The sequence below is a fragment of the Ziziphus jujuba genome, chromosome 8 (genome assembly GCF_031755915.1).
Source record: "Ziziphus jujuba cultivar Dongzao chromosome 8, ASM3175591v1".
NCBI lineage: Eukaryota > Viridiplantae > Streptophyta > Magnoliopsida > Rosales > Rhamnaceae > Ziziphus > Ziziphus jujuba.
Genome location: NC_083386.1, coordinates 14644425 through 14667121, shown reverse-complemented (window position 1 = coordinate 14667121; position 22697 = coordinate 14644425). Strand labels below are relative to the sequence as shown.

Here is a 22697-nt window from a genome sequence, read left to right as displayed (position 1 = left end):
GTTTTTATAAAATGCACTATTCAAGATGCAAAACCTGTTTTTTTTCCAGTTTGTGGATAAAATAATACGTCTCAAAACAAAAGTATAAAATACATGAAGTTGGTATACTTATTTTTTTTGGTTAATTTCATTTAGAACCCCCCTCAGATTTAGTATAATTACAAATATAATCCTTCGTTCTAGTATAATTCCATTTGCTTCCTTGCCCGTTAAGTTTTCTTGTTAGATTTAACTGAAAATGGATAATACGATAATTTTAGATTAAAAATGGAGTTTCATGCTTGAGATGACGTTGAAAAAGACTTGGTAATGTGCAAATCGTGCTGTAGAAGTTTCTATTTCTCACTTCTATCAAATTTGTAATCAAACATTCATGGGTATTACTCAGAAAATTGGTGTCATTGTTGTTCTGTACACATTGTGCAGTCTTTACCCACAAAATTGGCATCATTGTTGTTCTCTACCCATTGTTCCCCCCTTATATCTTTAAACTACACATTCAAAAAGCCTAAAAGCTCATACTGAAAAGAGGAAGGAAAAAAAAAAGAAACCTAAACCACCATTGGTAACTTTATGTTAAGTTTTTATTGTTGACTCATGTGTTTGTTTGGGTTTTTTACTCTGTTTTTTGATTTCATTTAGGATTTACGATTCGTGTGGATTTGGATAGCTAAGAAGGGAAATACTTGAGAAAAAAATTAGCTCTTTCGAACAAGAAGGTTTGTTATTTTCGTTACTGTACATTTCCGATGATTTGGGTTAGGTTTCTATTCTTGATATGTGGTATTTGAACCTTTGATATATAGTGTTTGAATGGTAAATAATTATTAAAGGAGATTGAGTTTTATTTATTTTTTATTTGTTTATTTCTTCTTATTTGTAGCAAATGTTATTTGAGATTGTAATAGATATGTTTGGGATTTAACAAGATCCATTTTGGGTAGATGAAGAGGAGTATAGTCTCATTAACCTTTTAAATGATGCTAAGTTCTTAAATTGTGGCTGTAAAACCATTATAAGGGAGAAGATGTTTATTAAAGTTAGATTACCTTGGACTACAGGAGATAATATGTTTATAGAGAATGATGCGGATTTGTTGGAGTTGTTTGCAATGTTTAAAGAAAAAGGTGTTGAGAGAATCAGAATGGAGGTGGCCTTTTTACCATTAGAAATGTATGATTCATGTGACGTCCCAGAAAAGAACCCAGAACCAGTTTGCACCCCTATCCAAGCTAAAACTGAAACTCAACATTAGTTTGACCACCAAACAGAATCAGTTGCCACCCCTATCCAAGTTGAAATTGATACTCAACATTAATCTAACCCCCAAGCAGAACCAGGTGCCACTCCTATCTAAGCTCAACATCAATCTGACCCCTAAATAGAACCAGTTACCACCCCTATCCAAGCTCAACATCAATCTCACCCCCAAACAGAACCAGTTGCCCCTTCAAAATCCCAATCTAAAATTGAATCGAGCCTTCCTCAATGTAATATTGAAATCCTGGTGATTTTAATGCCTCAGAACATTTTGAATGGAGTGAAGATGAATCAGTAAATGGGGACCCCAGTGTAGACGAGGATTCAACTATGAACCTTAAAGGTGATGATAATTCTAAAGTATATGAGTTAAATGATGATGATTGGAGTGTTGGAAGTGATTCTGAAGGAGAGAACCCAATTGTTACAATGTTTAGGCAGATGGTAGGCAATGTTTACATGCTTAGACCAGATGGAAAATCTTATTTGTGTAATGGACTGATTTTTGACAATGTTATCAACTATAGAAAGGTTTTGTTGGATTATGCCATAGAAGAAGGATTTGGTTATATAAGACTTAAAAATGAAAAGGATAAAATTATTATGCATTGTGCTGTAGAAGGATGTCCATGGAGAATACATGCATCCCCAATGCTTGGTGGTCAAAATTTTCAAGTTAAAACATATAATGAAGAATATACATGTACTAAATTAACCATAAATTCATTGGTGACTGCTGAGTGGCTTTCTCTAAAGTTTAAGCAAGAGTTTAAGGACAATTCTAACATATATGTAGCTCAGATGTTTGCAAAGGTTAAATTAAGATATGGAGTGAAGGTTAAGAATTCAATATTGTATAGGGCTAAAAACAAGGCACTTTCCAGGTTATGTGGTGGTCATGACGAGAGTTACTCAAAACTGCATAAGTATAGAAATATTTTAAGGATTAAGAACCCTGGTACAATGGTTCAAGTAATGGCTAAAAGGAATGATTTGTCTAAAAACCCCACTTTTCAGATGTTCTTCTTAAGTTTTCCTGCATAGAAGGATGGGTTCTTAAAGGGTTGTAAACCATTCATAAGTCTGAATGGGTGCCCTTTGAAAGGACAATTTGGTGGTATGTTGATAACTGCTATATCTTTGGACGGTAAGAACAATATATTTCCTGTGGCAGTATGTATTTGTGAGAGTAAGAACTTAGATAGTTGGAGATGGTTTTTGAATTTACTAAATGAGTATATTGGGGTGCATGAAACTAGAACAATTATTTTTATATCTGATAGGCAAAAAGGGATTTTGACAGCTTTGAACGAGATTTTTCCAAATGATAAATAAGATTTTCTGCTAAGCATATTTTTGCAAATTTTAAAGGCAAATTTCTAGGGTTTAAGGTAAAAAAGTTGTTCTAGGCAGCAGCAAAATCAACAAATGTCAAGGAATTTGAAGAAAACATGGAAGGCATCAAGAATGTTAGTCTAGCTGCTTATGAATAGCTGATGGAAGTGCCTGCTTGTCATTAGAGCATACATGCTTTTGATGAATGTGACCAACAATATGACTGCATCTTTTAACAATCAAATAAATATGTATAGGAGCAAACATATACTGCAATTACTTGAGTTTTTGAGGAGGAAAATGATGGGTAGGTTCAGGAGATAAGAAAGTAAGGCATTGTCATGGACTATAGATCTTCCATTGAATGTCCAAATTAAGATGAATAGGAATCATAAGGCAGGAAGACATTTAATTGTTATTTGGGCTGGTAATGATGAGTATAAGCTTTTAGATGAGACAAACATATTTATTGTATTGAGCTTTTAGATGAAACAAATATATTTATTGTATACTTGAACAAAGCCCAATATGGATGTGGTTCTTGGCAAATGTCTGGAATGCCATGTAAGCATGTCATGGTAGCTATCAATTATATGAGGATGAAGCCTGTTGCATATGTTGACAAGAGTTTAACCAAGATAGCATATCTTAAGACTTATAGTGGTATGATTGACCCTATACTGGATGAGACACTATAGCCTAAAGTTGATGTGGAAAGGGTGCAGCCTTCAACATATGGCAGGAGACCTGGAAGGTCAAAAATGACAAGGAGGAGGGCACATGATGAATCAACTTTAAAACAAACGAGATCTTTCACTGTTAAATGTGGCATATGCAAAACCATTAGTCACAACAAGAGATCATGCTCTGTTGGAAATACAAAAAAGCAAAGAACTTTATAGGTAATTTAATTAATCTTTTAATTTTTTTTATTTAGTTTCATTGAATTGAATAATAACTATTAATTGATATTTTAACTATAATATTCCGAAATTTAGGGGAATAATGAAAGTGGCAATCCATCCACATCGACCTCAAATGTTCCAGGGGCTTCTTCTCAGCAAGAATAGTAGAGACTTGTCATCAAGTGGATACAGTTAACCAGTAGGGGCTTCTTCTTATGTTTTGTTTATTTAGTGTAGTGGGGTATTGACCTTTAGACAATGACTTTCAATTAGATAGATTGGGTTTATCATGAAATGTAATATCCTATCTTTTTGTGCATATGACATTGTAAGTAGGTGATTTTTGTTTGTTTTTTATGCACAGCATAAATGACAATTGTATATAATAGTTTTCACCTTGGGGATGAATGATGGAAATGTAATCAGTTTATGCATCTGATGAGTTTAATGAGATATTTAGACACTTTATATATTACTTGTGTTGAAGTTGTTCTTTCATTTAAACTTTAATTTATTTTCATTTTATACTCATGACACATAGGGTGTGTTTGGTAGGGTGTATTGGGGTGTATTGGGTTGTAATGTATTGTATAATACTGTATTTGGTGATAAAAAACACGGGAAGGGTATTGTATTATCTAATATGCTCCCGTGTTTTTCCTTGTATAGCCTAATACCAGCATTTTTCCTTGTATTACCTAATACAGCCCTCGATCACGCCGCTGCTCCCTGCTTCTCCTCCCCCGGTGATCTCTGTCTCTGGTAAGTTTTTCCTTCTTCTTTTTTTCTCTCTTCAATCAATATGTTCTTTTTTTTTCCCTTGTATTATTTTTTTTCCCTCACATCTCATATGTGTTTTCCTTGTATAATGTAATACATAGATTTTTCTCCATCTAAGCTGCTTCTCCCTGCCGTCTCCTACCCCACGGGTCCCTGTCTTTGGTAAGTATTCTACATTTTGTTTTTCCTTCAATCAATTTGTTCTATTTGGATTCCATATTTTTTTCCTTCTATTATTTATTTTCCCCCTCACATCTCATCTATCTCAATCTCTCTTCACCAATTTCACTTCTCTTTTTTTTTTTTTTTCTCATCTTCAATAAACCATCCCGTTGGGTTTTTGCATCATTTTTTTCTAACTCGTGTTAATTTTTTTTTTCTTTTGATCTGTCAACTACAATGAAAAAGTAGAATACTTGTGATCTGTTGATTGCAAGTAAGTCTTCACGTTTGATTTCTTTCTTCATGGGCCCCTGCTGATCTGCTGATCTATATTGTTATTTTTTTTTCCTCCTTTCATAACCATAAAAACAGGACTAAAATATGGGTGCTTTCTGCCGTGTGATTTATTGTTTCAGTTGTATTGATTTGTTTCCTATTGTCTTTGGTATGTGTTGGGAAGAAGAAAATCATGTAATGTGAGACTAATAGCAAATGTTTAACATTGTATACCAGTTGTTTGATAACGTGTGTGAGAGTGGCTATGCTTGCTTGGCCTTATGCTTGGTCCTTTTCATGCAATCTCTTCATTCAATTCTTACTTTGCTCACTGTATGTCTATAACATCTCACACAAATGAATGAAATTAGAAGAAAATTCAGGAAAAAAAGAAAAGAAAAACATAATAATCAATGAATAATGCGGGGGGTGTGTGTGTGTGTGAGAGAGAGAGAGAGAGAGAGAGAGAGAAAGAGTGAATGGATGCTTTCTACCATGTTTGTGTGTGTGTGTGTGTGTGTGTGTGTGGGTGTGTGGGAGAGAGAGAGAGAGAGAGAGAGAATGGTTGCTTTCTACCGTGTGATTTATGTGATATGTGTGTGTATGTGAAAGGATAGAAAGTGATCTGCTTCTGTTTTTTGGGCAGTAGAATCCACAGACATAAATATTGTCATTTTCTTTTTCTTTTTTTTAACTTATTGTCCCTTTTTTTTTTTCTTTATTTTGTTAACCAATAAATTCTTACCATATATGCAAAAAATATTAGTTTTGGGGTTTGGAATCTAGGAGGAACAAAGTATCTTTTATCTTTAGTTTTTAAAACATTTAAAGAAAATAATAAATATTTTATGAAAATTAGAATAAACTGTACATGCATATCTTCCCTATGATAAAAGTAATTAAGGGGGGGCAAAAAAAACGTATAAAGGATTTTTAGTTTTTATCTTGGGCTAAAGAGAAAGTGAGTTGGGCCAAGAGGTGAGTGAATGGTTGCTTTAGGTAAAAGAGAAAGAGAATTGGGCCAAGGGATGTGAATGATTGTCCTGGGCCAAATAGAAAGTGAATGGCCTAATAGAGAAACTCCTTGAAAAATCTCAGAACAAGTATATATTATACCTTCAACATCAAAGAGAAACTCCTTCAAATATATGTTTAAATGAGAATGATCAATCTTACCAAATTTATGAAAATATTTATAGTGGATGGAAAATCTTTCTTATTGGGTGCATTATAGGAGCAATAGTCATGAGCCTAATTATAAAGTTATTAAACTAATGATATGTTATTTGATATGTAATATGTATTAGAGATATTAGTTATTAAATATAAGGAAAGACTTTTGTTTTTATTTAATTGCCAATTTAGTAATTTTTTATTTTTTTTCAATATTTTATTTTATTTTTTCTAAAATAAAATAATATGGAAAAAAAATATAAGATAGTTTTGTAATGTTTATATTTTTAATTGCAATATTTTAAGAAATAATAAATAATAAAAAATAATATAGTATAATACCAAGACATACCAAACACTGTATTATTTTATACAATCCAGCACCAAACAAAGCATAAGTATAATATAATACATTCTGATACAATCTAATACAATACAGCTTATACAAATACAATTCAATATAATCTAATATTGCATACCAAACGGGCCCATAGTGTGATTATAACAACTGATATGCCAAAAAATAGTATATTTATAAGCATCATATTCTTCAATCTATCTTGCATTGCTTCTAAGTTTTCGATTCTACAGTTAATGATTTAATATCATTTTGTCTCTGATTTTCAATTGCTTGATTGTTTCCTGTTTATCTCCGCTTACTTTTACTTGCATCATCAAGGATGTTAAACTCCTCTTCATCTAGTGTCCAAAAAGGGTTAATAATTGCATTTTCCTTCTAAGCAAACAAAGTAAAGCTTTGACGGGTTCTTCTTTGATTATGAAATTCTGACCCCTGCCTTTTTACCAAAATTATACCTTCTATTTTTAAATTTGATTATGCCTCCATTAACTTCACTCCTACCACTTGATGCTTGCATTTTCAATAATGGAATGTATGATCAACAGCTTCTTAAGTTGTTTTCTATAATTTGGTTGTGAGTTGTGGAGATTTTGTTATGGACTATAATTGTATAGGTTTTATGAAGTATAGATAAGAAGGTTATATCATTTTCGAAGAAGTTTTACAGGTTTTGTTTCTTTGATTTTGTTGTGGATTGTGCAGGTTTTGTGAGTTTTGTTGTGGGTTGTGGGTTGTGGGTTATGCAGGTTGTGCAACGTTGGTTGGAGGAGTGTGCTTTGCAGGTGTTGCTGGGTTAGGGGATTTAAGATTGTGTTTTGCAGGCTTTGTGTGTTTGGGATAGATGAGCAGGTTTTGTGAGGTATAGAGAAGCTGAAATTTAATAGTTTTTGAAAGAGTGGTGCTGGTTTTATAGGGTGTCTATGTGTTTATATGAGAGCATTACTTTTTGGACAAAATTTGTCTTCCAGAGGATGTTGTTGAAATCCCTCAACTACTAGCTGTTGGTTTCAAACAATCTCTAACCATTATTTCAAATTTTATTAATTTTAAATCCCAACGATTACATCTAATGAATCAAGGGTATTAATGTCATTCTAGTATGCTACGTAGGAAAGAGATAAAATTTAAATGGATGAATCACTCCGTAAGGGTGGCGATTAAAATTTTACAAAAATCAAGGTTTGTTTCATATTTTCCCTTAACCTGAGAGGGTCTAGCTAGAATTTTCCTTTTTTTTTTTTTTTAATCTTTATACCATATTTAATTTCACCATAAATTAATTTTTGTGTGCTTAGATGATTATTTTTCTGTTTTTTTTTTATTTATTCCTTATGTACTTACATGATGATTATAGAACTCTATACTACAGAATAAGTTCTTGGAAACTCAATAAATATATGAACAAACCTAACTAAATTCATCCTGTCTCAATTGGCTTTTGGTTAGAATGTTAAATAACTTCTTAGTTTTTCCAAATAAAAATCAACCACTGACTTCAGCTTTGACTTCAGCTCCACCTCACTAAGAGCATGTTGAGTAGGGGCAACCATCCTCCTTAGGAGCACCAATACATTAAGCGGGGTAACCACTCAAGTATCATGGAAGGACAAGAAAAGTGGTGGTGAGTCAAACCGATATAGGTGAGAAGTGCAAGGAATTTTCGTGACTATTATGAGGTCCACTGCACTCACATACCATCAAAAGCAATGCTTAGGGAGATGTTCTTTATAACTTTCACAGATAGAGAAGTTAAAAGGGTCAACCACCTTTATGATGATGAAATTGTGATAACCACACTAGTTGCTAATCATTATGTGTATAATTCAGAATACGGGTGGTTCTTCATTTCAACCACCCGTATTTTGAATTAGCTCAAGGAGTACTAAAAAAGGTGCTAACGGCAGTAGGACTCCTATGGGTAATGATAAGCTTAAAAAATAAAGCCCATTTCTTTGAAATCCCACTACAATAATGCCAATAAAAATAGAGAATGAGAGACCTAAAGTAATGAGAAAATGACTTGTAACGATGAAGCTATAAGGTTTCATACCCTGGGGATTACGAAATAACAAAAAAGTAAAAGTGATTGAGATGCGAAGGAAAAACTTTTGTTTAACATTTCTGGAAAGACCACCTATTTGCTCGTTTACCAGGTTCGGCACAAAATCATAAATAAGCTCTACCAGGGAATGCCAAGCATTTGGTACTGAGTTTCCTCCTCCGTTTTTAATAACAAAATGAACCAAAAGTAGGACCAAACTGAGAGTTAGCAGCATAAACAAAGATGGATTTGTGAATGAGAAATACAAGTTTCCTTTATTCATAGGAATCAATGGAAGAATGGCAAATTGCTTAAGTGGGCTGTTGGGCGTAATCATAAGAAACATTTTTTATTTCATCTCTGTAGTTCTGCTTCTTGCTCTAAAAATGAAGAAAGACTTGTCGTAAATCGCCGGTTGGGTTGGTCTAACCAAAAAAGGCATGGGAGTCTTTGGGTATTAATGAACACAACACTCAGTCAGCTTTTTCTATTTATTCTGCCTTATCCGATGTCTGTTCTCTTACGAGATTTTCTTATTTCACCAAATTAAGTCTAAGCTATAGTATAGTTTTTTCAGGTGTGGTGTGATTTGCTTTGATGTAACGAGGGGCTGGGGCCAAAAGAAGACTTCTTCGGGTGTCCTCTCCTCTCGTTAGGCAGCTATCTCAAGCTCACTGAACACTAACTTGATCCTTATTCTTTTGAGAACTTTTCCTTTAGCTTTGTGTAATTGAGCTTGACTTAGTTAGTTTCAAAGGGGCCCCATGGCAGGCAACCAAGTCTTAAAACCATCACTCCTGTGTTTTCCTGAACTGCTTGCTGAGATTGGCATAAAAAATAGGGATCGGATGGAGGGATTTCTCAACCTCTATTTCCTTCACTTGAACACAGAAGTGAGCTACCTCTATTCTATTTGGAGTAACGGATTCACTGGCCTACCTTAGACAGAGACGAAGCCTAGTTTTCTTCCTCCACTTATGAACTAGAACCATCCCACATATCAGATTTCAAACCTTACTTGAAACGCTTTCTCGCCTAACATCTCTCTGTGCCTTATGAACATTGATTTGCCCTCAAGTAGTTGAACTAGGGGAACTCAAAACTAGCTACTAGGAAAAAAGACCACTGTTTGAACATCAAGCTTGTGAACAAATTGCTCCTCTTTCTGATGAATAACAAGAAGAAAGATGTAGGCTGACATCTCGAACAACAGTGAAGGAAAGAGCGACCTAATATTAGTCAACAACTTTTTTGAACTTTGTCTCATTCATTTGATGCAATGTTTGAATACTTTTCCAGGGTGGAGTCCACATCATTCCTTGTTCAAGGGGAATCCGTAAAACATAGGGAAGGTATCGGCGAATTATCGAATGTAAAAAAAATGAATTTAACAAGTGATAATTGATCTAATACCTTATCCAAGTCTTTAACATGCTCTTGTATAGATTTAAATGTATCTTTACTAATCTTCTTTGCAATAGCGATTGACAGTAAAGAATGATAAATAAATCTTAACAAGAAGATCTGCTTTCTCATCCTTCCTATACATCATTTTATGATAGAAGGACGGGATAATCCTTGGATAGCCTGTGCGTGTCAAGGATATTGGTACAGGTAGCAGCTCCGGTGGTCTTTTATCACCACCGTAAGCAGTCTGAAGAGATGACCCACACTGTTTAAGATATAAAGATGTGTGGAGAAATACTGACTTTTAGCTAACTGTATAATTCTCTTGGAGAGAAGATATGCTCCAATGCACAGTTCTTTGGTTAAACCATCAGAGGTTCTGAGGATTCTCTTCGAAAAGATAGACCTCAGAACCTGAGAATCTTCCAAAATTCTTTCCCATCTGATGGTAAATAATCTAAGAACAATCGAAAATCACTTTTTCCATAATAACTCTATAGTCATGGTCAATCACTTAGGGATACACCTGAAGGTCTTTCCACAGTTGCCTGTTGATTCCCTAACAAATGGAGACATAGGAACTAAAGACAAGGTCTTTCCTTCTAGTGTGCCTATGTATCAGTAGTTTCCAGTACTGGAAAGGAAAGCGGAAAGATGGAATCTTTTCATACTGGATAGCAAGATCGGGAGAAAGAGGGCTTACCTCATTGAATGTCATCAGAGTCAACGGGGTTGACTTGATATCGGGATAGCCTCATACTTAGATAGAAGGAAGAGTCATCAAACCTTATTCCATTAATTCTTTGCACCTGGAATGGAGCCAAGGGAAGCAAACTCATAAGAGCACTCTTCTTGTAGCTAGCCGCATTGCTAGTGTTAAAAACAAAAGAAATCTATTAAAAGAAATGCTACCAAGAGAAATCCTTCTACGGCTCTTTTCTTATAGCGCATCGACGGAGATCACCTAGTTGGTTCTAGGTGGGGTCTCGAGTAAGGGTAGCCGCACTCTCCTTCTTTTATAACTCTAAGCGGGGGGCCTTCCCTTTTAGCTCTCAAGGAATTCTTAAACCTATAGACATTATTAATGAGTTAACCTAACTAATAGAATCTCTTCCCTAGGTAGTTTGTAATGGGCATTCCTATCTGACCGAGTTGCTAGTAAGAAGCTAAGCTGTTGAACTAACAGAAGATAAGCATAGCGGACGATCTTCTCCATTGCCATTGCCGAAGCTATGTAATCCTCATCGGCTTCCTGATAAAAAACTCCTTCTGCACCTCGGCGTTGAGATAATAAAAGTAATCTCTCCTTCTTGCATAGCTGTAGAAGCCCCCCTTTGCAATACCGATGACAAAACTTTCGTAGCCTTGTTTATTTGCTTTCGAAGCTGCTCCTTTTCTGGGGTTCGAAATGCTGGGCTTGGCTGGCCCGCATGGAGTCGGATTAGCATCAGCCGAAGGGAGATTTAGATCGAGAAGTGGTCGTCCCAAAAAGCCGACACCGAGTCCACTGTCTCCTATAAAAAGAGGCACTGGATCCATGTGCGAAAGCATCATGAAAACGAAGGAGTAGATCACCTTCTTTACTAATTTTAGTTAAAGGGCTTTGAAAAATGTAGTTATCATATCATACTAAATAAATTATATAGAATGGGCACTGTGAACCAGCTGCTTCAAAAAGATAGTTGGTTGAATGTTTAACAACATTCCTTCTTTCTTCACTCTCATTCTAGAAGGCATTCCATGAAGCAGCATGGGACGAAGACGATTATGTGCAAGACAATTTTTGGCATAAGGCACTTCACTGCAAATAGCGTATATAATATAAAAGAAAGTATGGAGAGTGTAGTTAGTCTTTCTCTTTTAGCTTTGCCATCCGATTCTATAAAGCCAATCTTTTGCAAGAGGGGGAAAGATCAGTCTAACGGCTTCCTTATTTATTGTTATACTGAGGAAGAGGATTCTCAACAGCTGATATAGGAGGGGTTAACTATAGCAAAGAGAGGATTTGTGAACAGACGCTTCTCGGCATAAAGAATGGAATGGCAAGATGGAAAGCTAGTCTTCTTACCGCTCCATCGGTCCTTCAAACCCGGAAATCGTAGACAAGAGTGAGCAGAGAAGTGATTGCTAATCCACTCTGCACGCGAAAAGGCTTTTCATTACAAATCATGTGAAATCAGGCATTCCATAAGAGCCCATTCTCCTTTGGACCCTTGCTTGCCTTACTAGCTCTATTGTTATGGGCATGTCCCACTAGTGGATTCAATCCATTCGCTTCGTGCCTTGCTTGCTAGCCAATCTTTTCTACAATCCTTTCTTTCTTTCGGGCATCAATCCCATGTAAACAAAAAGGCATTTGCTTTGTCCAATTCCTCCCTAATACCTTACTTTATTCTGAAAGTGCCACAGAGCATTCTTCCACTAACCGATCTTAATCATGATAGATGATTAGCAGTAGAGCAAGCACCAATAGCAGTTGATCGGAAAGTATATAAAGTAGAAGATCCAGATGGATCTTCTATTAGGTTCTTATTAGTAGCAGCCGGCTACCTTTTACTTCACTCTGCAATCTCTTCTTTCAATCCAGCAGTGGAGATAGAGACAGAGGTGGATGCATTTGACCAAGTGGAGATAGCAGTGGAAGCAGCAATCCCTTGCATCCTGGAGGAGATAAGCCTGAAGTAAGTAGGACCCACAGGCCGGTTTCGATCCAATCTGATCTTTCTCTCAATAGTATAGAGGCATCAGTCGACTCTGTGGATTCTGTTTATTCCCTTTCTTCCAAATCTCGATCCTTTCGTCAAATCATGTCTACACCGTCCACTGATGTAAAGATTGGGTGTGAGAGAGGTGAATTCGATGAAAGAAACTCTCTGGGCGATCATCTTCTAAGGTCTCATAGATCGACCCTCACACTACTACCGATCCGGAAGATAGATGCCAGTTCTGCTGATCAAAGCTTCATCTGATTAGAATCACTGGAGAGGTCGGGTGCTTACATACTAGCAAAAGATTGGGCAGAACTTTTTCTTGCAAACTAGAAAAAGACTGAATTCATCTTTATCTGGGAATGCATGATTGGGAGCTAGCTCGAAATCTAAAAAATTCGAACTCCGAATAAACTATGAGTGAGCCAAGCGATCACCATGAGCAACGAGCCACCTGTCCTCCACCTGACTGACTAGCTTATTCCATATATTGATGGCTACGAAAACATGGACTAAGCTTTGCTTATGACCACGCTTGTTGACCATGCATGTGTTTGACCCCCTCGACCAGACCTTGCCCGAGATCACCGAAGTACGCAAGCTGAGCTGAGCCCTCTGCCCATTAGACTTCTTCTTTAGGGATGAACGGACCTAATTCAACATGTTCACCAAGCTAAGCCAAGAAAAAGCCCTATTCTATTGGCTTAAGATTCGTGAGAAAGAGTAGGATATGTTGGTTTGAGAGAAACGGGATCCGTTGGTTAGGCGTCCGCTGATTAATATAGGGATTGGGGTGCTTTTATTCAATATTCCTTATTAACGGTTGGATTCCGCCGATGGAAAATCGATATCTCTTTCTGCATCTTTGGCTAGGGATGCATCTTCGAGAAATGTGGTTATGGGACACTTTAGGAGAAAAGGAATCTCTTGGTTTAGATGGGAATGCGTCTGTTGTATCGAGTAGTTCCTCCGGAGCAGACTTAGCAGACTAACCAGGGATAATAGTCCTCTCCGTATAAGGCTGAATCAAGACTCTCATGTTCACATACATAATTCCTTGAGTTGAATGCCCCCCAACCTTGGCAAGCCATACCTCTCACCAAAGTGGACATCGGTCGGAAAACATGGATGGTTGAACGGATCTATCCACGTCACGATACCCCATTCGAACAATCACGCAATCTGGGCTTCGATCACGCTACCATCTAGTTTGGCAGTCCAAACGAACAAGCCTCAACTGATAAGAAAAAACCAGTAGTTTTGCCTTTCTGTTTAAAGGAATAGATAGAGAGGTCAAGTTTTTGGCTTGCTCTTGTACAGTTTATGAATTTTTTTGGTCTTTCTGTTCACAGGTTGATGAACGAGCTCCTACTCAACATATGATTGCCGGTTGGGGAATGCCTATTTGAACTAGCGACTAGCTTCTTTGTAATGTCTTGAAGTGGAGGCAATAGATTCTTCTTGTTCATCAACTGATTTTGAAACCAAAGAAGTGACCCGGAGGCATCTTCTTTGAACTCAAAAACAATTTCACTTGAATTCTTCCTGTGAGTGAATCCTATCAACTAGACTCTTCCAAAATTTCGTATAGAAAGAAAAAGAGATTCGTCTTGCCTTGATGCACAAAAAAAGTTCTTTTCTCTCATTCTTTTTGTTGGTCAATAGCCAACAGGCTACTCAAACAAAGTCTTTTTGCATTTTTAAGCAAGAAGCGCAACTACAGTCCTGAAATGAAAAGTGTTTTCGTCCAACAGCCCACTTGAGAATTTTTCCATTCTTCCATCTGGATACTTTTTTATGGAACTTACTCTAGTCCAAGTTCCTTTTGAATCCCTCCCAGAAATCAGTCGATTTTTTGACAACGGCCCATACCAATACTTATCTTTCATATTCTTAGTCTTTTTTACGATAGTCTTTTCACAGACAGAAAGGTTTGAAACTCAAGAGTTTGAAGAAAAGAAATATAAGTTTCTTGTCCCTTTACTTTATTTATTTATAATAATACATTGTAACTTTACCATGAGTATGGGTTTTCAAGGTTCTAAGATCTCCTTGTGCAGGGGATTAAACGCCTTCTCCCCGCCAAGTCCAATTCTTCCTGAACAGATGCTTCCCCCTGAGGCGGAGCCGGTACCTCAACTAGTACCACAACCAGTTGTTATCCCACAATTGGACCTGCCTTTTATCTGGGATGACTCTAGAAGTATAGTCGATTTCTACGTCTGGACCTGGGGAACCCTAATGACCTATAGCGATGGGTATCTATTACAGATGCCCAAGTTAGGGTGGAACGCGCTGTCGAAGCTACATTGGTGGAGGATGGATTTTGGCCAAATTCCATTCTAGCCCACTAAGGAGAAATTCGAGGCCTTCTACATTCTCTGGTAGGGCGGCCTTTGATTGAACACACTGTGCACTCGTACCTGAATCAAATAAGGTTGGAAGGAACGCGCCAAAACGTTCCCTATCGGCGAATTCTTAGAGCCATCCAAGCAAATAATTTCCTTTTAGAACGTTAAGGTGCATCTTTCTTTCTCCCATTCTTTCTGTTGGTCAACAACCAACCACAGTTCTCTAACATTCTTCACTACTCGTATAGGAAGGAGTCTCTTTCTGTCCCTATGATCATAATTTATCAAAATTTTCATAAAACTTCAAAACTAAGAAATCATAAATTAAACATACACAAAATATTTATGAAAAGAAAAATTCACACACAGATCATCACTCAATCCTCATTCGCAGTCGGATTGCCTCCAATATCTACCATGATGCTTAAAATATTTCTAAAATTGACTGACTAGACACCATAAATTGATAAAAATAAAATTAAATGTGCATACATAAGGTCTAATTTGTCCTCACAACCTCAAAATCCTAGTTTCCAATGTCAAAATCAAACTTTCTAAAATTTTTTGAAATCCTTAACCCTCAAAATTGAGATTTTTCAATCTAAGGTCCAATTAATAACATTGAAGCTTCCTCTATGACCTATTAAACCCTAATTACAATTTTACAATACAAAATGGATCCTAGATAAAGAGGCACCATCCAACGCAAAACTTACTTTTAGTTTGGAGATAAAACAACATTGACCACAATGTTATCCCAAACCAATATATTTTAGAAACCAACAACTTTTAATTTTCTTTTTCCAATTCTATATCTTGCTTTCAAGAACTATTTATTTATGACAGTTTCTTCTCCATGAACAGTTTTTTTTTTCTTTTTTTTTTCTTTACGTATATTTCTTTGATGAAAAATGCTAGATGTGGTGTGGTCCATCTGAAAAAAAAAAAAAATGATTTATCTACACCTGTTATTACTCTGATCTACCCTGCATAAATGAAAATATAGGATTTCTTTTTTGGACATTAGAAAACATATTATAATAGTAAAACAAAATTACAACTGTAGTGGAGATTTTCTATTTATTAGAGCAAAGATCAAAGTAATAGCCTTAATTGCAGATAACAATCATTAAGATGAAGTACTACAGCAAGAACTAATTTATATTAATTAACTTTTAACATCAAGGTCAAGCTATAAAATGTTACATGGAGCCATTTGGGAACAAGTCCTATACTACACATTAGATCTACCAAAAGACAGGATGGTAAATAAAATAAAATGACTCTCAAGCACGGTGACTTAACAGAAGCATTTGAAGATGTAGAAAAGAGATCCATGCTCTGCCTTTTTCGATGCACAGAAACTTGACAGGTCCACTTTATGATTCTCAAAATTCGTCCCCATGAGTCATTGGCAAAAAGCTTCACATGAAATGCCAACAATCTAACTACTCTCCTCCACAGCACGAAATGATCAAGACGTGGGTTTTTTACCTTTTTTCTTGACAGTTTTGGCAATAGCATCACCAATCTCTCTTTTCCTCTTGTTGTTGCTGTTGTTATTGTTGGTGTGGTTGTTATTGGATGGGTCATTGTTGTTGTTGTTGCTAATAGGTTTTGTGTTACTGTTGTTGCCACCATCACTTGCCAAACTCTTGCCCTGAACTTCAAGGGCATCTTTTACGAAAATCTTTAACCTCCACAAGGTAGATTCACTCTGCAAAAGGAATAGAATATGCCTAATTAGAAATTTAATCACCAAACATTTAATACCTAGAAAATGACGGAAGTATAAATGGAAAAGACTTTAAAGAGTAAAATGCAAATGACCTGAGCATCAATGTCTAGGTCCACCTCTTCACCAGTTGCTTGGAAGCCTGGATTACTTTGAGCAACAATTTCCAAAGCCTTGCTGAGATCTTCAGGGGATAACCTGGTAAGTGCTGCACCAAGCTTTCTTTTCTCCTCAGTTGACATTTTTCTAGAATGATGTTCTTAAAGTTAGATCTTTGTCGTTGCGGATATTCAATAATAGGGAATTTATTAGCATATTCAATTATGTTAACCGACAAACATGCATATTCACAAATGACGTACCCTCTATCTATCTATCTATCTATCTATCTATACATATATACATACATACATATATATATATGTATATCTTTTCAAGGAAAATGTTTCAAGTTCTGTTAAAACTACATGCTATTGTAAGTAATAAGAAACTCAGACCTACTAATAGTGCCAACATAATATAAATTCTAATACTTAAATCATGAAGGGAGCAAAAAGAGGGGTTGGAAACAGGGAAAAGATGAATTTGTCTTGCCACAACCCCACCTAACCCATCCCAACCCTGCTTCAGAGGCAAGGTAATTTTAGCCACACTCTTGCCCTAGTCCAAAACCAATCCAGCCAATCAAAGCTAGGTTGATTAGGATGAATATGACATGTATTTTGGCATACGTTCAGCAAATTATTCATGTTTTCCATGAAACAAAGACAAATCTGTGACATACAAAATTTTCTGATACCGAGCCTTTGAAAAGTAAATAAGAATGATGGAGGAATGATAATTACAGTAGGGGAGAACGATTGCTCTTTTTCTAAACGTTAGTAATAGCCTTTGCAATAGGGGGATCTATCAGAAGTGGGAAGCAGTTACCATGTTCTCCAATACCCGAAATTCATAGCAAATATCTCAAGTGCTTTAGCCTAGTTGTCTTGCATTATGTGCTGAAATGTGATTGATTTTGGGCTTCTACATATTGATGCATTATTTCCTTTTTGGTAATAAAATTTCTTCCTGTGATGAACGACTCAAGCAAAAGACTTGCATATAAACAGACACAAGGGCAGCACACGAACAGACCATTAACAATAGATCCACTGTGGACCTTCATTTTTTACTGATATAACAGAACAAACCTGCACTTTTGAACAACCATTTCTCGTAGATCTTCCAAATGCATATCAACCTCATACAGCTGAAAAGAGTACACATCAATATATTAAACAACACCCACTTTCATACTCTCATTAAAAGGTAAAGACTTATTTATATTGAAACAAGGCAAGGCCATAGGAAAAACATTTTCTAGATGCTTGAAAAAAATATAAAAGATTACTTCAAGTGGACCATTGTCAATTTTAAATACGCTCATTAAAGGACAATTTAAGCCCACCTCATTACTTATATCTCTAGTCAATTTGGCATGGACAGCCTCTTGAGCAAGCTGCATATTCAACTGTGCCTCTGTTTCCTCTGCTTTCCTTCTTTCTTCCTGAAAGTGTAGTGCAACAATGGATGTCAAATAATAATAGAAGTCATAAATGATACTTCAACATGTATGTACCACTAAAAGAAATACCCTGGACCATATAGAAACAAACCCTTGATAATTGTTAGCCCAATAAAAATATCATATCATGTCAGTTTAAAAGTGCAAATTTACCTCTTCGGCAACTTTAGGCAGAAGTTGCAGCCACTTCTCCTCAAATTTTGCCAACAAAGTTTTTGCCATTTCATGAACATTACTTCTCTCATCATTATACTTCATTGCATTTTTGAAAATCAGCCTCACATCTGCACATATCTGTCGAACATCTTTGTATCCAGTACCATCCTTTGCCTCCATTTGATTTTTAATCGTACTGAAATCCATAGGCTTGTCAATAACCTATTATGTGACCTAAAGCAGATTAATAAAGGGCCTATACAGAAGGAATCTTATACAGAGGTGGCTACAAGCAGGCAGAAGTTAAGAGACATACTTTCTAATAACATAACCAAAGTACATGGGAGAGTTATCCCATAAAATCATAACATTATTATTTAAAGGAATTGCAGAACATGGCTTACATATCTCAATGTGACCCACGACGAAAATTTGAGTTAAAAGAAAAAATGTGTAATGAATTGTATGATCCCTTTTGTCATGTCCAGACAATAGAAAAGTTCAGATACCATTGCTTTATGAGTGGATGGTATCATTTGGGCTTGTAATATATGGGCAGCAAATTCAAATCCTGACCCTTAAAAAGAAATCTCCCATGGCCAGCCCACAACACCAAACCAAGAGCCATTAGTGACCAACTATCAAGTCAACATTCAAATTCTTGCAATGTATTTATGCTCCAGAACACCAGTGACTTCATCCACATGAAAGCATGGAATTTTAGACTTGATTATGACCGACTTAATTCCAAAAATTCCTCCATATGCAAATAGATAGACATGAATGTGAATATTATGTTAACATACACTAGATAACATGCACAAGTGCACAACCACACATAAATGAATTTATATATCCATGTGTAGGCAGGTGTATATCAATAGTTCACAAGTTGATGAAATGAAAAAATTCATTAAACTGGAAAAATATATATTTGAATCACTAGTATAAGCATCTATTACATACATTATCACATTAGTGAACAATTGCATCAATTGGGGTTTGGCATTTTGAAATAGCCATGCACTTTACCTCATAGTAGTCATGTAAACCAAGACCTTCAACATCTACTGGCTGCATAAAGGGCCATGCCCACTTGTGTTGAGTTAACTGAGCACCAGAGGAGATAGACATACATCAGAAAATTAACTTAGACATACATAAGAAATTTAACTTATTGTATACTACCTTTTTGTAACATGAAAGCTTGCACTTCATGTATAGATTTAATTTCTAGGTAATACTTATAATACAATAGAGTTCTAGCAAAATTGAAGGAAAACAAGGAAACTGAGATACAATAATGCATAATAAGCACATATCAAATAAGAAAACTGAGACATAGTTTTTACATTTTTCATATAAATGCGATTTATGGACCATAGATGTGACTATCCAATTATTAATTCTCTTTTGCAGTTTTGAGAGGAAAAGAGAAGTTGATTTATGTGAATGGTATCTCAAAGAAAACTACTGAAAAGGCTAAGAAGGTTTCAATTGACTTTAACTATTTGAGCTCCAATTAATTACATGTTCTAGACAGTGGAAACAAGATCCGCACAAGTGTAACTTGTTACTCACAAGGATGGCTGCTAACCCATACCCTATGTCAAAAAGAAAAATGATTACTTCATTGTAAGATTAAAAGATGGAATGACAAACACAAATCTATATAATCACATAGTGATTCAATGTTAATGAGATAATTGCCTGACGCAATATTGTGCCAAATTGACGCATAAGCTCTTGCATTCTCTTTGCAGCAACCGCTTCCCTACGAGTTGCATCTTGCTGCTGCTTCTTAATACTTGGGATATGTTTATCTTTATCTTTATCCTTGACAGTAATGGTGCTTTTAGATGCCTTTGGCTGCGTTTTATTTGTGGTTAGGTAGAACTGTTCTATCTCAGTCACTCTTTGCTCAAGCTGCAAGTGAAAAACAATACTATTCATACACTTATAAATGTTGGACCTTGACAGAGTCAAACAGGAAATAACATAGAAAAACAGCTATGCTTATGGTCAACTGTATACAACAGTATTTTAAGATAGACTCAGCAAATATCATCGAAGAAGCAACCACACCTAAAAGCTCGACATTATGTAACTCATTCATTGCATATCACTCCTTTAGTAAACTATCTTACTTACCAACAAGAATTCTTCAGTCTAACAACTCAATTAATTTACGACATTGAAAATAAAGGGATGGAATCAAAAAAGCAAGTGCAAGCACTTGCATGATGCAAAAAGGATAACTAGCTTGCTATAATCAGTAGTATGAAACTTTATCTGAGCAGGTCCAAGTTAGATAAATATTTCACTGCAATTCCATTTTCCAGGACTCTCAAAGCAATACCGTTAATGTGCATAAAACATGTAAGACAAAGTTCAACTGACAAACTCTTAAATATGGTATACTTGAAAATTAAAAACCCAAAAAAGAGATGGCAAAACATGGATGGTGCTATTTATTTATAATTCAATGCCATATATTCTTACCTTATTAACCTTTAGGAAAATATCATCAACTTGACGTTTAAAACCCTCCACTTCTTCCCCATTACTATAATTACTTACTGTTCCAATATTTTCAACATCAAAAACCAATGCATCCATTTGATCCATCTGTCAAAAAAGCACTGTAAGAATGCGATATCATTTTGCCATCATTCAATTAACTCCTTGTTCCAAAAGCTCACAAGCAAACAAGGTCATGTGTCTGTGTGCAAGCGTGAGAGAGAATATTCTACAGATACTAAGAACAAATGAAAACTCCAAAAAAAAAAAAAAAAAAAAAAAAAACTCACTCCCAAGTCGCCAACTTCTATTTTATATATCCCACGAGACTAAAAGATTGAAAATTCTCCATAATCCCCAACAAACAAGCTCTGTAGAACAAGAACAATAAAACAAATTTTCAATAAAATGTCAACTAAAATTAACAGTCTTATTAACCACAAGCAATTCATAATTTTCTAAGCATCTGCCTGTACGTATACGATTCATCAAAACATGAAAGCAAACCTCTACTTTTCCCGCACATACAGTTTGGTAAGCTGATATAATTGCCAAATTCATGCCCCCTAAACCTCATACATAGATAATTCTCAAAAACTTTCTCCGGATTAAAAGAAAAACAATAACAATAACAAAACAAGCATACAAAAAACAAAATTTTATCGGACATTATGTAGCCCCCCAAAAAAAAACAAAAATAGCAGCATTACACTGAGGAGACAATATGTTAATTTATTCTTAAACGTTCAAAAGTTAACGATTAGAAGCTAAAAAAGGAAAAAGAAAAACAAGCATTTATATGATTTTCTGGGGAAAGCATTGGAGACTGAAATCTTCTATTCTTTGTTGCTGCAGAGCAATCAGTAGGAGACAGTGGCATACATACATACATACACACAAACGCACCTATAGATATAATTTACAAATAAATTATATATATATATATATATACATATAGAGGCTTGCAAGTATTATGAGCTGAGACATGGAAAAAATCATAGAGAGAAACAGAGACAGAGATATTGGCACCGGGACGAAGTGAAGGCAGAATTGCAACGAAGACGAAGGAGCAGAAATTGGGTTTTGGTCAGCTTGAGAGTGTGGAAGCTTAAAAGCAGCTCAAACTATGTCGGCTTTCTTTTCCACCCTTTGTAAACCTCGTTGCTTGGGAATTTTTGTTGATCAAGACGATGACGTTTTTTGGTCCCCTTTTTTTGTCCTTCATTCTCTGTTAATTTTTTTTTTTTTTTAATTTTAGGGTATAAGTTAATTTTTAATTTTTTACCCTCCAATTTTCCCAATGTTTCAATTTTTATCGAAATTAGTCTTTTATATTTTGTTTTTAAAAAAAAAATTATAGTTTGATTTATTATATATTTGGGTTTAACTATGTAAAAATAGCTGGCAGTGTATAAAATTTGACAAATTTATCTTTATTTAATAAGATTTTAAATAAAAAGTTTATTTATTTTATTTATTATTATTCTATTATATATTTCGGTTTAACTATGCTTACATGTGAGTTTTATATTATTTTATTTTACAACATTCGAGTTTTATTAAATGACTGTTTCATTAATAATAAAGAGTTTTCAAAAGTCATATTTTTTAAAATATTTTGGGTTTATTGTCAACTACAACTTTTTTGGTAAAAACCTTTTAATGACAAATCGACTAACATAAAGAAGCTACATTCAAACAAAAATAAAAGCGTTAATAGTTCTATAAGTCTACCATGTCCATAATTGCATTTGTAACATTTTTTATTCCTAATTTTTAGGTTTTGCTGTACTTGTTCTTTAAAAATTTTTATAATTTTATTGTCAGTACTATAATAAGAAAACAATGAAGTTATAAAATCAAAAAATTTCACAACGTTCATACACATCACTGCATACCTCAAAGTACACCAAAAACTTAAATTTAAGTACAATAATTCCAAAAAATGAAAAAAAAAAAA

The 22697-nt window shown here is 35.2% G+C and overlaps 3 protein-coding genes across 4 annotated transcripts; 1 reads left to right on the top strand and 2 right to left on the bottom strand.

The window, feature by feature from the left end:
• Positions 1-1590: 1590 nt before the first annotated feature.
• On the top strand, positions 1591-2304 carry LOC125421555 (uncharacterized). Its single transcript, XM_048470763.2, has one exon. The coding sequence runs from the start codon at positions 1591-1593 to the stop codon at positions 2302-2304; it is 714 nt and encodes a 237-aa protein (XP_048326720.2).
• Positions 2305-8099: 5795 nt separating this feature from the next.
• LOC125421554 (ATP synthase subunit a) lies at positions 8100-8651 on the bottom strand. Its single transcript, XM_048470762.2, is given in 1 exon segment — positions 8100-8651. A coding segment is annotated over 1 exon segment (552 nt).
• A 7251-nt stretch (positions 8652-15902) lies between these two features.
• LOC107413656 (transcription factor GTE6) lies at positions 15903-21901 on the bottom strand. 2 transcript variants are annotated; one of them, XM_048470461.2, is made up of 10 exons: positions 21767-21901; positions 21028-21108; positions 20720-20845; positions 19928-20143; positions 19250-19327; positions 18215-18439; positions 17945-18043; positions 17688-17746; positions 16590-16740; positions 15903-16476 (listed from the first exon to the last, which is right to left on the bottom strand). In XM_048470461.2, exons 3-10 carry the CDS (start codon positions 20843-20845, stop codon positions 16234-16236), a joined length of 1197 nt encoding a protein of 398 aa, XP_048326418.1. In that variant the 5' UTR covers positions 21028-21108; positions 21767-21901; the 3' UTR covers positions 15903-16233. The 2 variants fall into 2 exon arrangements, with proteins under 2 accessions (XP_048326418.1, XP_048326419.1); XM_048470462.2 differs by having other exon boundaries at positions 21753-21824.
• Between the last annotated feature and the right edge of the window lie 796 nt (positions 21902-22697).

Bases quoted from the DNA above. Each gene is read 5' to 3' on its own strand.
- LOC125421555 (XM_048470763.2), top strand. From the start codon at position 1,591: ATGAACCTTAAAGGTGATGATAATTCTAAAGTATATGAGTTAAATGAT.
- LOC107413656 (XM_048470461.2), bottom strand. From the start codon at position 20,845: ATGGATCAAATGGATGCATTGGTTTTTGATGTTGAAAATATTGGAACA. The intron at 19,328-19,927 runs GCAATTATCTCA...TCTGGTGCTCAG, and splicing joins TTGGCACAATATTGCGTCAG to TTAACTCAACACAAGTGGGC. The intron at 16,477-16,589 runs GTCATTTGCATT...TTCCTTTTGCAG, and splicing joins ACCTAGACATTGATGCTCAG to AGTGAATCTACCTTGTGGAG.